Source organism: Pinus tabuliformis, chromosome J, assembly GCF_031772625.1.
Source record: "Pinus tabuliformis cultivar Carrire ecotype Pingquan chromosome J, CPIR1, whole genome shotgun sequence".
NCBI lineage: Eukaryota > Viridiplantae > Streptophyta > Pinopsida > Pinales > Pinaceae > Pinus > Pinus tabuliformis.
The window spans coordinates 702,473,977-702,491,349 of NC_142295.1; the positions used below are offsets into that span (position 1 = coordinate 702,473,977).

General features: G+C 35.5%; 1 protein-coding gene across 1 annotated transcript in view; it reads right to left on the reverse strand.

The window, feature by feature from the left end:
* Positions 1-17,373, reverse strand: part of LOC149228727 (protein GLUTELIN PRECURSOR ACCUMULATION 3-like) — a 332,287-nt gene that overhangs the window by 280,109 nt on the left and 34,805 nt on the right. Inside the window, exon 4 of the mRNA XM_089375723.1 lies at positions 5,346-5,510. Coding sequence (XP_089231849.1) covers positions 5,346-5,510 — 165 coding nt within the window. The remainder of the gene's footprint in view (positions 1-5,345; positions 5,511-17,373) is intronic.

The following is a 17,373-nucleotide window of genomic DNA, read 5'->3' on the forward strand; positions in this document are numbered from 1 at the left end:
ATACTGTCTACAGATGGAAGAGAGATATGGAATGCACATAGAAACCCTTATTATCACCCCTCTAAGTTGCGGCCAGTGACAGCAAGAAATCCACAGCCCTAAAACCACATTAAAATAGATTTATGAACCTTATTTCTGGCTATGGAAACCCATACAACTTCCGCCTTTTTCCCAACAGGAAACGGTGCCCAAATAGTGAAAATCTCTTCACAAATGCGACTCCTGCTTTGGACATCCTAGTCTCAACTTCGCACCCTGTTTCAGAAGAAATTCCACCTTGATCATATGTAAAATGAGGTTGGAAGCACCTCAATATATACTAGTTGATGGGGTTGAGGAGAAGTGACTTTTGGGCTTATTGAGCCGACATAAAGGTGAGGCCGACCTTGTTAATTTTACATGTGAGAAACATAAACTCAAAATCACACTTTTCCTTAACCAAATTTGATGATCTTTACGTCGATTTTGGTCCTCTCAAAAAGAGGAATCTAATGCCATAATTATCTTCCCCAAAAGAGTTGTCCAAAATGGAATTTGGCCCTAGTTTCCAATTTTAACATATACTCTGTATGGATGCTTATGTGACTTTCTTCTTTTCAGCGTTGGATGCTTTTTGATAGCTTGGTGTTATTCTTCATACTAACCACATAAAGATTGTTTACTTGCTTGGAGGATGCTCTCCTTTGGTGGAGCAATGGGCATTCTATAGGAGGGCATTAAATCCCAGATGGCATGGGTTTGCTTGGATGCTTACATGGAGGCTTGTACCTGACTTATGCTAAAGAGTTTAGGGAGTTGTTGGTGCATTGGTTAACCCACTGTATCACAAAGTTGCCAGCCTCTAATTACATAGTGAAGACCTGCGACGTCCGTCCCTATGCCTCCACACCGATGCCAAACCTGGCTTCTGCAAACCGCATAAACGTTGAGCCATCGGTCGCCACCATCAATTGCAGACCCTACTCAGCCACTACACTACACTGCCCTTTGCTGCTCAATTCGCCTATGTATCTGCAACTTTCGTCCACTGTTCCTCTATGTCAAACATCACACTCGTTGTTTTTTTTTCTCTCCGTCCTCACACTGCTTCCCCATCACACTGTTTCCCCATCGCTTCACTCGAGAGCCATAAAGTAAATTGCAATATAACCAAAAATTGTGTCCCATAGCCTTCGTCTTCCACTAATCCGTCCAATTCGTGTTAGTCGTTCCTGTCAACCAGCTTATAATCAAGCCACCTTCCCGATAAGTCATGACCCCAGCCGTTTACCACCAAGAGTTGTGAAGTTAATCAACTTTTTAAAATATAACTTAACTTTAATTAAGTTAAACTAATATATATATATATATATTATATAAACTATATTATATAATTTAATATAGTTGTATATTATAATATATTTATATATATATATATATATACAACTAAAAAAATCATTTAAAAAAAACTAGGGTTTAACAAAAGAAATATATATATTATATTATTTTAACATAAAAAAAAAGGTCCATACAAAGTTAAAAGAAATGAAGAAAAAGGAAAAAAAAAATATGGGTTTCTTTGCAATATGTTATTTTTGTTCAGAAGGATATCCTAATTGTCAAGAGTCATTCAGAAATCAAAACATCGTTTGCAGAAAATGTTACAAAACTTTTACCTTAGTCGAATCTCTAAGTGATGCACAAAAACAATCAATCACAAGAGATATAAAACAATTAATGACAATATTTAAGCGACAACATGCAGATTTTAATGAGGATAAAAGAAAATGGAATCCAAATTGCAAGTTGAACGTCCATCATCACTTCTACAAAACAATGTAATCCAGTGTACCGAGAAAGTGCAACTAGAAGATCAAGAGAATGGCAAAATAGCCAAACTTCAACAAAACAAGAAAGTGTTACAACACGAACATAAAAATCGTGTGGATATGCATTACAAGAAAGTAATGGAAAAGGATGAAGAAATCTCTCGCCTTAAGGACCAAGTTGAAAAATTAATTGCACAAGTCAAAAGGACTAAAGTCACAAAGAAGGAACTCAAGCAGCACTTATCAGAACAAGAAGAGGAAAATTTACGTTTAAAAAACCTTAATAAAAATTTATTAGAACAAATCAAAGATCTAAAAGATAAAAATCTTAAGAGTCAAAACACTGAAAATAAGGTTGATAAATCAGAAATCAAAGAACTTTTACGTCTGAAAAACCATAATCAAAATCTACTCACTCAAATTAAGAAACTTAAGGATGATAGTAAAGCATTAAAAGACAAGTTAGAACAATTCACTCAAGAAGAAGTATCGAAATCTCCAATCGTAACAATCCAAGTTGAAGATAAGGGAACGAATATCGATCCAGTGAATATGACAACTCAAGAAGACAAGTCAGTGGAAGAAACGACACACTTAGATGTTGCAGTTCAGATGATTAACATCCCAAGTGAAGGTTTTGTAACCAACTCAACAACATTGTCCCCTGAAGTAAATCAAAAAATTTCCACACTTAATAAGGGAATGTCAAACCAAAAAAGTTCTGTATTGACATCTGAATCATGAGACTGCACAACTCAACCAAGCTACGTACCAGGACCATTCAGAGCAGAAACAACAAACTGATGTTCCAGAGAATAGTGATGTAACCTCAATCCAGTCCTATGATGACAAGTCATTACAAAATTCCAGTGATCAGAATATTACACAGAAGATTAATCTAGGATGGTCTGATCCCTTCTCAGTGCAACAGTTTTGTTTGTCACTTAGAAGATCATATCAACATGTATCGACAAAGATGACAGTTCCGAGACAGAAAAACATTCGAAGCCAAAAAAGAGATCAAGCCTTTTTCATTAACAAGCTTTGAGAACAAAGCTTTTTGAGGAGGAAGGCAATGTTATGGATAAATATATAGGAAATAATGTAAATGACAATAAACATAAATAATTATTAGTTAATTAGTAATTAGGTTGAATATAATAAATATCTTTATATTCCAAGTCTTCTGAAGTAATTAATTTGTAGAAGGAACTTTGTTCGCTTCAACCAACCATAGCTACAAATTCTTCAACACAAGGACACATGAGGATAAATTTCTAATCCATTGTGGCAGACAAAAGTGTCCTCCATAAGAAGCATGTCAAGTTGTAATGTATATACCATGTGATGCTACCAAGAAATTGTATTGATATGGAAGGAAGAAGTAAATTATGATTAACCAGCCCAATAACCCTTGTGGTTATCAAGGTTATCCACCCATAAACAAGGACTGTTTAAACTTTCAGTGGATGTATAAAACTCCTTATGATCTAGCCCTAAATGAACTGCAATGTGCTTATGCTAACATTCCAACAATTTTGGACTGCAAAAGCTCATACAGTCTACAATACTTCTTATATAGATGTACTGCCAAACCTTGTAGGATTATTGCACAATTCTGTTTGTTTGGAATTACTAGACAAGAAGTTGCAAACCATCATAAAAAAGATGCGACAATGGATAAACCAGACGAATTAACCATCTTGGGCCTCAGAAAAAAAAAAAAAAAAATTGATTGTAGAAACATCAAGTGCCTCCTACTATGGATACAGTTCAAAGTTCTTTATATGCCATCCTGCAAATTCTACAACTGCATTTGCTTCCAAACAAGGCAGTGAACCTTGAAGCTATGTTTTCACTCAGATAAAATATTATGATGTTGTGAAGTCATTACAAGCATCAACAAATTTTGTATATATCTATGTTGCTAGGAAACGTGGGTTCGGGGACGGGTACCGGCGCAGGGACGGGGACGGGTACGCCATTTTTCGAAACAAGGTGCGTGGGTTCGTCGGGGGTGTATATATATATATATATATATATATTATAATATATATGAATTTGTATATTTTTCAACTTTAAACAAGAAAATTAAAATATTTATGATTTAAACTTTAAATATTTAAACATGCACATCATTGAACATTCAACATTCACAATGAAATTTCAAAATTTCTAGTTTGATATCAAGTGCAAATTGGAGTTTACATATTAATAAGAATCATGATATATGTCCATTGTCATACTACATTCAAAATTTGTCTTAAGGTATCTCCAAACAAGAACCGAGGAATTTTAAAATATAAAATAAAAATACCTAATAGTGAACAATGGCTTCCTCAAGCGATGTCATCAACATCACTCAGATCTTCAGTTAGCATGCTCTCTAAGTAGGGATCACTCTCATCCCGAGGCTCTTGCTGATCCATAGCAATTGGAGGTAGCTCAATAAGGCCATCTGGTTGTATCTCCTCGTCCACACACATAGCATCGTTTGTGTATTGGTCCCATCTCTTGAAAGGACCCTCGTATCCAGGGTCTTTTCGAGATATGAGACGAAGTGTGCTATGAACGTACACTAAGTTCTCTGCCTTCTTTGAGCCCAACATATTTCTCTTTACTAAATGGATAAAGGCATAAGTACTCCAATTCCTCTCGCAAGATGAAGAACTAGCTACCTAGAATATTAGGGGAAGCTCATTAAATTAATTAAAAAATAAAATATAAAAACTAAAAGAACCCAAAAGAACCTGATTTTGGCATTCCAAGTACCCATCATCAGGGTTCTTTGTACCCGTCAAGACAAAAGAACCCAAAATTTTTTAATGAAGAACCTGGTTCTTCATAGAAGAACCTGGTTCTTATGGGTTCTTCTTAGAAGCACCCGAACCCGAATCCGATACTTGGGGACGAGAACCCAGGACGGGTTCGAGAACCCCACCCCCGGGTTCGGGAACCCATGCAACATAGGTATATATGCATTCCTTATGCAAACATTAGGGTACAGGGTATCATGAAGATAAAAGACCACTAATTGATTTAATACAAACAACAAGAAGAGTAAAAATCCCCATGCCTAACATTTACAAAGTTTTCCAGAAATGATAAAAATGGTCAATGTACCTGATAGTGAAGAGAATAAATCCAAAGAACATAGAAACAATGGCAATGGTATGAGGAACAACCAATGAACTCATGCTTTCAAACAAGTCACAGCACAGAACAGTAACTAAACAATAAGGAAAGAATATCAAGAATCTCTTCTTCAAAGGAAGAATTAAAAATCCTTTTCAGTTTTCAACACCTTGTACTCAACTGCATCACAGATGTCTGCAGCAAATAGTGACCAAACACAGAAAACAGATCTTTCTGAGGGTACAATAAAATGTGTTTAAAATGAACTCAAATCCACTATAATACCATCAAATACGAAAAAACAATTTACTTACTGTGAAATTAAAGAAAAGTATAAATCTCTAAAGAAATGCTCATCTTAAAATTTTGAAAGTTAGAAATAAAAAAACACCAATGACTAACTTGTATCCAAAATATAAAGGTCATTGTAATAAATCTCTTCTTCTTCTTGAGTTTTCCCACATCCTCCAAAGATAAATAGACGATGGCCAATAAGAGCAGCACTATGCCCCTCTCGAGCTGCTGGTCCTTCACCCTGTACGTCAGGTTGCGTCCATGAGTTTGTAGCTGCAAATGTACTAAACTTCATCAGAAAGACAACTAGAAGTGCAAGAAGAAATAATTTATTTGCAGCAAAAATGATAGAAATTTTTCAGATCAAACTAATAAAGAATAAGTAAAACAAAGAACGTAAAACACACAAAAACTAGTCAGAATATCAGTATTGTCAATAAGAAAAGAAACTCTTATGATCTGCATATTCAGGAGAGCAAATTAGTTGACACTCTCATTAAAGATGATTGGGTACTTGTCTGAATAGTTCATCTCCTTGGTCATAACTTCAAGTCAAATTGCTGTCAAACAGAGCATTAGAAATTTCCCAGCTCGTCAAAGATATTTCACAATTCGTGTGAATTATGTCTGGGTTTTCCAACGGATATAAGACTGCTGTCCAGTCAAGATTTAACTACATGGTTTATGGATTTTATCAGACTTCAAAGGGTTTATTCCCAATGTACTAATGAATCAATGACTAAAGATTTCAAACAAATGGCCAATGAAATAACACATCCAAACCAAAAAGAAAAGAAATGATTCCATGAAGCGAACAAAGTTCGTTCTTCAAGTTAAATACTCGAGAAAACTTGGAATGTAAAGATCTCCATTGGGATACAAGAATATATATTAAAATGTATGAATAAGAATGATGTTACAAATCAGAGTGAGGGGCCTGCTTATATACTAGGCAGGTGCCTCATCATTGAAAGTCATGTCCCATTTAGACATGCCTCTTCAATACTAATTACTAATTAACTAATCATTATTACAATTATAATCGTTATTTATATTTAATATATTTTATTCATAACATTGTGTTCCTCTTCAAAAAGTTTTGTCCTCAAAGCTCGCTGATGAAAAGGCTTGATCTTTTTTTTCTGTTTCAAATGTCTTCTCGTCTCAGAATTGTCATCTTCGTTGATACAAGTTGATATGATCCTTGGAGTGATATATAAAATTGTTGCACAAAGAAAGGATCTGACCATCCTAAATTAATCTTTTGTGGAATCTTTCAATTATTAGAAACTTGTGATGAATCATTATGACTACACTAAATTGTGCGCACTTCAGTATCCTGCTGAACATAAGTTTGTTGTTTTTATTTTGAGAGATACAAATTTGCAGACTGATTAGAATGTTTGTTTTTGTAATTCGGATGTAGATAAGGATTTTGTCTTTCCCTATGTGTGGCAAAATTGAAATTTACTTCAGTCTCCGATGTCGTCGAGTTGGTTACAAAATCTTCCCCTGGGTTTTTCATTGTTTGAACAGCAACTTTTGAGTATGCCCTTACTTCAGTTATGTTTGGATTTGTCTAAATTGTGAGATTAATGGGATTTGTGTTTGTTTCCTTTTCTTCGACTTGGACTGTTACGTCTAAATACTTTCACACTTCCTTCGTGAGTAATTCTTCTAACTTGTTTTTTAATGATTGCTTATCATCCTTAAGTTTCTTAATTTGAGTCAGTAGACTTTGATTATGGTTTCTCAGATGTAAGAGTTCTTTGGTTTTTTATTCATCAACCTTATTTTCAATGTCTTGACTTTTAAGCTTCTCACCTTTTAGATCTATGATTTGTTCCAATAACATTTGGTTGAGATCTTTTAAGCACAAATTTTCTTCTTCCTTCTTCGATAGAATCTCATTGAATTTCTTCTCGACACATCCCTTTTCTTCTTCTCATTTTTTCTTTCCATCCTTGGACTTCTTGACCTTCACAAATAATTTTTGGATATGGTCCCTTAGATGCAAAATTTCCTCATCTTTTTCTATTAATTTTTGTTCCAGTTTTGCAAGTTTTTCCTCTCGTTCTGTCATTTGCATCAATACATCATCTTGACATTCTTCTGCATTAAATAATTTTCCACATGTTGGACAACATAATTCACATTTTTTATGAATCCAAAGGTATTCAATGTATGTTATACAAAACGGACATTTAGTCCAAAATAATGATTGTTGTGTGGAATTCATCTTAACTTCCTTCATCATTTTCGAATTGGACTCCATTTGTTCGTCGAATATTAATTATTTTGTGTTCGTCAACGAACTTAAGGTTTGTAAATAAACCCCTTTTTTCTTAATTTGTATAATTATGTGTGTGAGTTTTTTTAACTAAATAATATTCTTTTTAACTAAATTTCTTTTTATCTTTATTGGTTTTTTATTAGTTTCTTTTTAATAATTTTATTTATAACTTCTTTCCCAAAAAAAAAAATATTTTTTCCATTTATATATATATATATATATATATATATATAGATTTATTTATTTATTTTCTTTTCTATATTTTTTTAAATAGAGATATAATCTATTTTTTTAACAACTAATATTTTTTACTTTTATTTTTATTTTATTTTATTTTTTATTTTTATTATTTTTTTTTAAATGGCCAAAGGCTTGGCAATAAATGGAGAATCTCCCACTATATAGCGAAATGCTTCAATTACGACGACAATCAAGTTGACGACGAGTTGATGGCCAAAGGTCGAGATCAACCAATGTGGCTCTAATACCAAATGAAGCGAACAAAGTTTGTTCTTCATGTTAAATACTCCAAAAGACTTGGAATATAAAGATCTCCATTGAGATACAAGAATATATATTAAAATTTATGAATAAAAATGATGTTACAAATGAGAGTGAGGGGCCTACTTATATACTAGGCAGGTGCCTCTTCATGGAAAGTCATATCCCATTTAGACATGCATCTTCAACACTAATTACTAATTAACTAATCATTATTACAATTATCATCATTACTTATATTTAATATATTTTATTCATAATATCCCAATAGCTTCAACAAATCTATAAGCCACTTTGGGCAGCAAATTATGTAATGTTGTAATGTACATAAATATAAATTACCATAATAACTATAACAATTTATTAAAAAAAATAATAATAAATCAACCGAAGGTCATGTATATTCATGACAAACACACAGAGATATATATATTGTTGGAAATAATACTGAGAGGGGGCGGGGTGAATCAGTATTATCAAATCAATAAAACTTTTTCATTTCCATACTTAGATACATATACGCTACTTCAGTTAATAGAACCCGCGTGTATACGCAACTGTGTCTAATGAAACTAGCGTATATCCAGAATACTTATGATTCAGTGAATCCATTAAATGTTGATCTTTAGTTAGTGCATTAAAACTTAATTAACCATATGAACAGTAAGCAGGTGTAGTAAAACAGAACAGATCATCACACACAAGAAGCACACATGAACACCATGATATAAGCTAGAAACCCAATGTGGACGAAAACCACCTGCTGCAAGTCGTCTCTATCTTCTTTTAATAAGAAACTTTATTTTACAATATTTTTGTACTGGTGCAGACTTATACCAGTACACAAGCTTCTACCTGCAGAAGGCTACAACCTTCTCTCGTTCTCCAGACTCTCCTAGAAGGGAGCTACAACCCCCTTAGCTCTTGTACTAGCCGATCCATTTACTAGTACGTAGGTGTCGGCCTACTGAAATGCTCCAACCTTTACTCGTTCTCCAGCTGCTACTGGAAGGGAGCTACCACCCCCTTTGTTCTTGCACTAGCTGATGTACTAGTACGTAGGTGCCGACCTACAAAAGGCTACAACCTTCTCTTTCTTCTCCAGGTACCACGTTTCATAAATTTTCAGACTAGATACTTCTGAAGCACAACACCATAATTTGAAGGCCACGTTTCATCCAATTTTCATACTGGACCCATCAATATCATTGAAGCACAAAATCAATCAATACTAGCATCATCAATCTTTGAATCACTGAAACACTGAAACCCTGTCAACAACACAGTCACCAGAACACAGAGCAGACAACAGAACTCTGCAATAACAATCAGACCCAACTACAACTTCAAATATCATACTTCATAATGTATACGCCACTACGATGAACCAAACCCGCATACATACGCGCTTTTACCAAAGCTAACCCGCGTACACATCTGCAAATATTAACTCAGAGCTTTGCAGCTGTTCCAGACATCAGTAATACCCAAATCATAACATTTACAGAACATTACATGCATCAGTATACAGATCTAGACTAAACAAGATCAATCTGTATAGAGATGATTCATTCCAAGCCATTAGATCCTGATCTATCCTTAGATCTTGTTCTCCATCAACCGTTGAGATTGCTCCTTAGATCAAGTAATGCATCATAAACCCATAACTTGCATACTGGATCTCATACTTCATCAAATATTCAAGACTTTTTTCTCATCCTTTGCCTAATGATCTTCTTCTCCTTTTATAGTCTTAGGCCTTACTCAATACCATGATCCAAAACCATAACAAATCAATACCATGGTCCCAATACTTCGGATCAACACTTCTGACAAGATACCATGGTCCAAAACCATAGGTTCAAGTACCAAAGACTAAATACCACGGACCAAAAATAAGTTCTCCCACATGTACGCGCTTTTCCTTGCGTGAAAGTGCGTGTATACACATACGCGTCTTTGGAACGTATAACCCGCGTGTATACGCGGCTTTGCATTAGTGGACCTGCATATATACTTTTCTCTCTTCATTCTTGTAGTTTGATCATCAATTCCTTGCTACTGAACTGCTGCACTATGATCTGTCATCTGTGTGATTTGCCATCAAGGACAATACTTGTATCATAATGCCAACAATCTCCCCCTTTGGACTTGATGGCGAAGCTAACTTGCCATACTAAGAACTGTCAACTTAATGAGTTGTCATTGTACATTACATCTGAGTTGATTCCTTTGAGTTGCCCTGCATCCCATGTGTTCTGTCACATCTGATCTCTCTTCTGTAGATTCATCTAGTTTTGTATAAGTGAGATGTTCTGCTACAAGTGGGTTGCCATCAAGTACAACACATGCATCATAATGCCAACAATCTCCCCCTTTGGACTTGATGGCAACAACACCAAATCACTCTCCCCCTTTGACATCAAGGGCAAAGGGCGGACCAAGATATTCTCTTTCCTTGATAAACATTCTGTTGTCCATACTCCCCCTGAGTACCTGCTGAAATCTCTGAATGAGCTCCCCCTTTGTATAAGCCAAAGTGTACCAATCTGTCCATGCTCCCTCTGAGTACATGCTGAAATCTCTGCTCTGCTGAAGTGTGTTGTTCATGCTCCCCTGGCTGTAAGCAAGGTCTGCAAAAATATGTTCGATAAGAAGAACATGACTCTATCATAAATGACCTTCCTATTACCAAGGACTCATACATACATCCATTTCCCAACCCAGTGGGGATATACCAATATTGACTCATCCACCCAACCAAGTGGGGATACGCCAGATACCAAATGTTTGTACATCACTGAAATATTACATCATCCTTCCCATGCATAGTGGGGGTACAAATTACATCATATGACCAAAGGGATTCATCAAATGACTACAATAGATAGAGACAAACTATTACATCGTGAGTCTTGATATGACATTTATAACAAAGACCAAACATCTAAATAAGATCATGATAGTCATCAACAACTATCATACACAATGTATGATCTTCTCCATAAGCATCTGTCAACAGCATCTAGACTAGCAACCTGTATATGTTCATTAGAGTATAAGTCATCATCCAGGTATATCTGCATCAACTCATCCTTTTAACATACAAAATCATTCACATTATATCATATGTGAAAAAATACCATAGCCATCTCATCAACATCAAGATCTGCATGATCCAAGTATCATCACTTGGGAACATCTGCATCAATGAATATGTGTAAGTATCATCATATAGGTAAGAACTCATCATCATCATGTCTCCAACAATGCAACTTTGAGTAATCATTCATGTATCCAGCACTATGTATCTTGAGCTCAAGATCATTTGTCAAGACTTCTTGATATCATCAACAGCAACAATCCTTATCCACATGAGTGCTAAGAACTATAGGAATCCTGTATCATAACTGTATTATAAGATCTTTATTCATATGACACCAACAGCGTATGAGTGACTCATCATCAAGTAATGAAGATGTGTATTCAAGCTTTGTACTTCTCCTTATCCTTATGAATATCACCATGTAAGCACCATATATGCATCATCAGAGAATCAACCACAAATCTGATCTGAACATCAACTATGTAACCCCAAGAATCATATGAGATTTTGTCATGGACAACTCATAACCATATCATAGCAAGATATATCATTTAGCCATATAAGCATCATTACCAAGGACTACTAACCATAATGCCAACAATGCATTATTAAAAGCATATGCTCCCCCTGAACCTGTGCCATCTGTTCACTGTCAGATCTGATCATGCATATATCAGCAAGAAGTATCAAGGCATCATCATCATTAATTTAAGATCAAAACACTTTAAAACATCTTACAAGTGTCAAGACATTTCCACACATCATCAGCAAATTGTAACCATTATCAAACAGAGCAAATAATGGACTGAATCATATCAGACCCTTTTTCTGAGCCTGTCCCTACTGCTTTTCCTCAAACTAACATATACGCGACTGTGCAGTAACTAACTCGCGTATATACGCGACTTCCCTTTATGAAACTTGCATATGAGATTTAGGACACTGAAGTTTTACACTTTCAGCTCCCTCTGAGTCTGTTATGTCTGTATATTGTGTTGTGCCACATCTTTCTGACTGTACTTCCTTCTTCTTCCATATCTTCAAGTGTGATGATGTTTTCTCCTTTTGGTATGGTGCCCGTACTTTGTTCCTGCAATCCTTAGCTATATGTCCAAGCTTGTTACATGCATAACATCTCACATGTTTCATATTCCTTCTGTAGCAATCAACAACTCTGTGACCAAACATATTGCAAGCAAAGCAATATCCCTTAAAGTACCTAGAACGTGATGGTCTTTCTGTGTGATGGTCTTGAACCATTCTTCTTCTGCATCTGGCTGCAACATGTCCAAGATTATGACATATATAACATTCAACATTATTTATCGGAGGAGTAAAAGATTTTCCTTGAAGAATTTCTTTCCTTGGTTGTTGATGGGATTGACCTCTCATCTCCTTGTTGAGTATTTTAGATTGTGCATTAGAGTTCCTTGTCTTATTTTGTGAACTAGATTCACCTTCAACAGATTCATGAAAATCAAGACCAGTTTTGATAGTAGGAGACCTTTGACTACTAAGAATATCATCCAAGATCTTAGTACTATCTTGAAATCCTAAGAGCTTATCCTTTTCTTCTAAGTTATCTTTTAGAATATTTACCTCATCCTGAAGTTGCTGTTCCTTTTCGTGATACTGCATCTTCATGTTTTCTTCAGCTTTTCTTCCTTCTTCCAACTGATGTCTTAATTCAAGAACTTTGTTTTCTTGTTTTTCAAAAGCTTGGACTAGTTCTTTATTCTGCTTATTTGATTCTTCAAGATCTCCTTTTAGCGTAGCTTCAAGACTTTCATAGTAACTGGATCTTTCTCTGAGTTTCTTGATTGTTGTGCTCTTTTCATTTACTTCATTTCTTAATGATGTTACTTCATCCTGCAACTTTTGTCCTCTAGTTGAGCTTTTAGTTTGGTAGCTTCTTCTTTGAAGGCACATTCCCTTTTGTTCAATAGATCTTGTTGATCTCTAATTTTGTCTGTATGTCTTTTAAATTCTGCCTCTATTTGATATCTTTCTTGCTCACCCATAAGAGCAACTTCAGTGGTTTCGCTATCACTTTCATCATCTTCAAATGGATAGACAAATGTATCACCAGAGGATAACAAACTCATACCTGATAGTTCTTGTTCATCTTCATTCTGAAGTGATTCTGAATCTGAAGTGCTTCTTCCACATATTCCCCAATCGATTCTCCCACTGTCATAGCTCTTCTGAGATGTCTTCTTCTTCTTAGGCGCTTTCTTCTTAAGCTTCTTTCCCATTGTTCTACGGATCTCCTTCAAGAGATCAAGCTTCTACCAAAGGACCTGCTTTGATACCAATTGTTGGAAATAATACTGAGGGGGGGGGGTGAATCAGTATTATCAAATCAATAAAACTTTTTCATTTCCATACTTAGATACATATACGCTACTTCAGTTAATAGAACCTGTGTGTATACGCAACTGTGTCTAATGCAACTAGCGTATATCCAGAATACTTATGATTCAGTTAATCCATTAAATGTTGATCTTTAGTTAGTGCATCATACTTAATTAACCATATGAACAGTAAGCAAGTGCAGTAAAACAGAACAAATCATCACACAAAAGAAGCACACATGAACACCATGATATAAGCTGGAAACCCAATGTAAGTGAAAACCACCTGCTGCAAGTCGTCTCTATTTTCTTTTAATAAGAAACTTCATTTTACAATATTTTTGTTCTGGTGCAAACTTATACCAGTACACAAGCTTCTACCTGCAAAAGGCTACAACCTTCTCTCGTTCTCCAGACTCTCCTAGAAGAGAGCTACAACCCCCTTAGCTCTTGTACTAGCCGATCCATTTACTAGTACATAGGTGCCGGCCTACTGAAATGCTCCAACCTTTACTCGTTCTCCAGCTGCTACTGGAAGGGAGCTACCACCCCCTTTGCTCTTGTACTAGCTGATGTACTAGTACGTAGGTGCCGACCTACAGAAGGCTACAACCTTCTCTTTCTTCCTCCAAGTACCACGTTTCATAAATTTTTAGACTAGATACTCCTGAAGCACAACACCATAATCTGAAGGCCACGTTTCATCCAATTTTCATACTGGACCCATCAATATCATTGAAGCACAAAATCAATCAATACTAGCATCATCAATCTCTGAATCATTGAAACACTGAAACCCTGTCAACAACACAGTCACCAGAACACAGAGCAGACAACAAAACTCTGCAATAACAATCAGACCCAACTGCAACTTCAAATATCATACTTCATAATGTATACGCTACTACGATGAACCAAACCCGCGTACATACGCGCTTTTACCAAAGCTAACCCGCGTACACATCTGCAAATATTAACTCAGAGCTTTGCAGCTGTTCCAGACATCAGTCATACCCAAATCATAACATTTACAAAACATTACATGCATCAGTATACAGATCTAGACTAAACAAGATCAAACCGTATAGAGATGATTCATTCCAAGCCATTAGATCCTGATCTATCCTTAGATATTGTTCTCCATCAACCGTTGAGATTCCTCCTTAGATTAAGTAATGTATCATAAACCCATAACTTGCATACTGGATCTCATACTTTATCAGATATTCAAGACTTTTTTCTCATCTTTTGCCTAATGATCTTCTTCTCCTTTTATAGTCTTAGGCCTTACTCAATACCATGATCCAAAACCATAACAAATCAATACCATGGACCCAATACTTGGGATCAACACTTCTGACGAGATACCATGGTCCAAAACCATAGGTTCAAGTACCAAGGACTAAATACCACGGACCAAAAATAAGTTCTCCCACATGTACGCGCTTTTCCTTGCGTGAAAGTGCATGTATACGCATACGCGTCTTTGGAACGTATAACCCGCGTGTATACGCGGCTTTGCATTAGTGAACCTGCGTATATACTTTTCTCTCTTCATTCTTGTAGTCTGATCATCAATTCCTTGCTACTGACCTGCTGCACTATGATCTGTCATCTGTGTGATTTGCCATCAAGGACAATACTTGTATCATAATGCCAACATATATATATATATATATATATATATCAATTGGGCTTAACTCAAGTGTATGGGAGAAATGTTGCTATCCTCCCCACCCAGGTTTAATTCTTGCATGTGAGATGTTGAGCTCATAATGAGTATTTCTTGTAATGACTTTGAGCCTTATTGTTTGAGCAGTCCCTCAAGGACCAAAACATGTATATTCCTCATATGGAATATAAATATATTTCTCATGGTTAATATATATATATATATATATATATATATTACAATGAAGCACCTTGTAACTGTAATGTTCCCATTTTTGGTTTCCCTTATGGTGTGGTTAGAATGGATTTCCAGGGTTTGAGTCAACGAGGTCACAAAAGCAAGATTACGTCATCGATAGGCCTAGAGGGTTTTAGAGGAGTTTTATAGGGTATGACAGGGTTCGCTTACTATATTTCATCATCAAGGTCAGTCCTGCATAGTTCATTCTTTTTTTCGTTGCATTCTGACGATTCTCGTAAAACGAGGTTATTTTCCAACATATTTTAATTAAATACATTAAAGGTGTCATCATTTGGGGAGGATTATTTGTAGAAACACCTTAGTGTAATAGCTTGTTGGAATCGGGATCATGGATGAAGAGATCTACATGATGGGATGATGGAAAGTGACTTTCAATGGCCAGAGAAATCATAGAGGCAAATCGATCATTTTCTGGAATTAAAAGTGACTTCAATAAAATAACATAAAAAGTCACTTAAATAAAATAAAAGGGAGAAGCCTCTAGAATGAAAATAAAATAATAAAATAAAATTGCAAAGGGTAGAGCTTCAATAATGAAAATAAAATAATAAAAGAAAAGTGCTTCTAGAAGGTTGTAGAGAGATCCATCAAGTCTTTAAAAGAGGGGAGAGCAAATCATTGGGAGCATCTTGGATTTGGTATATTTTATTGGAAAGTTCTGAGAACTTTGTTTTTAGGATTAGAGAGCCCTAGGACGAAATACGTTGGGTTTCTCGGTGTGTTGGATGAAACTGGTGAAAAATGTAAGTAGTGACGATGTTCATAATTGAATAATGATGTAATGCATTTAACAAAAGAAAAGAAAAATTTTATTGCAAAAGAAAACTGACTTATTAAAGCATGGGTTTCATGCTTGGGTCATTGGTCAATAGGTCAAAGCACGCATTGTGCGCTCTAGGATTCTTGTATTAAGTCAAAGTCAAAATCATTATGTGAAAGACCCTTCTCGGGCTCATTATGACAAAGAAAGAATATTTTTATGTCAAAAATTAGGTCGTGTTTCTCCTCCATCAAGTTGGCCTCTTCAACAATCAACTCAACGTTATGAAAGGACACGTCCACTTTGCAATATATATATATAGGAGCATTCGACCTTGTGAAAGATCAAACAACTATCATCCATATTCAATCTGCAATTTCAATAGTAAAAAGGGAGTTCGTGGGAGACATAAAAGGAACAGTTGTACCGAAAGTTTGATAAGCATTGCTGGAGCGAAATTTGCCAAGACGAATTACAAGACCGCAATGTGTCAAAAAGATCGCAGGACCGAAGTTCTTTGCTAATATGATTGCAGGAGTTGAAGGTACAAGAGGACAGAAAGAGTCTAGATTCTTGAAGAGCTATTTGATGTTGATTTGTGAAGAATGAACCAGAAGATGTCTGATATATTTGGAAGGCTAACTTGATGGAAGGAATGTTAATTTTTCATCAATTTGTTCTATGTTGCTACTATCGCTCAGCAATATCCAATAGCATCCAATTTAACAATTTTACTTATTCAATTATCCAATGACAGTCAAGCAATAGTAGATAGTACAATAAATGCACAATGAAAGTTAGCCAAGAGACAAGAGACACAATATTTGGTCAATGACTAGGGGGAAAACCCTTGCAAATCTTCTTCTATCAGATTGTCTTCAAATGTTCAACAGAGAGAGTACATCATCCAAGAGTCAGTCAAAATTTTACTAGCCAATATCCAATATCCAAATATGCCAAGAATCTATCCAAAATAGAGACAAGAGAAAGAGCCAACAAAAGTCCACTGTAATTCTGTCCAAGTCAACAACAATGCAGTCAGCCCTAATCAGTCAAGTCAACAACAGTCAAATCATGGACAAATCTGCTCCAATTTAATTCGTTCAAAGCCCAGTCAATGCAATCTATTTTTCTGGTCAAGGATCAATTAAAACAACTCCAAAAACTTCGGTCAAACTTGGTCAGGGGA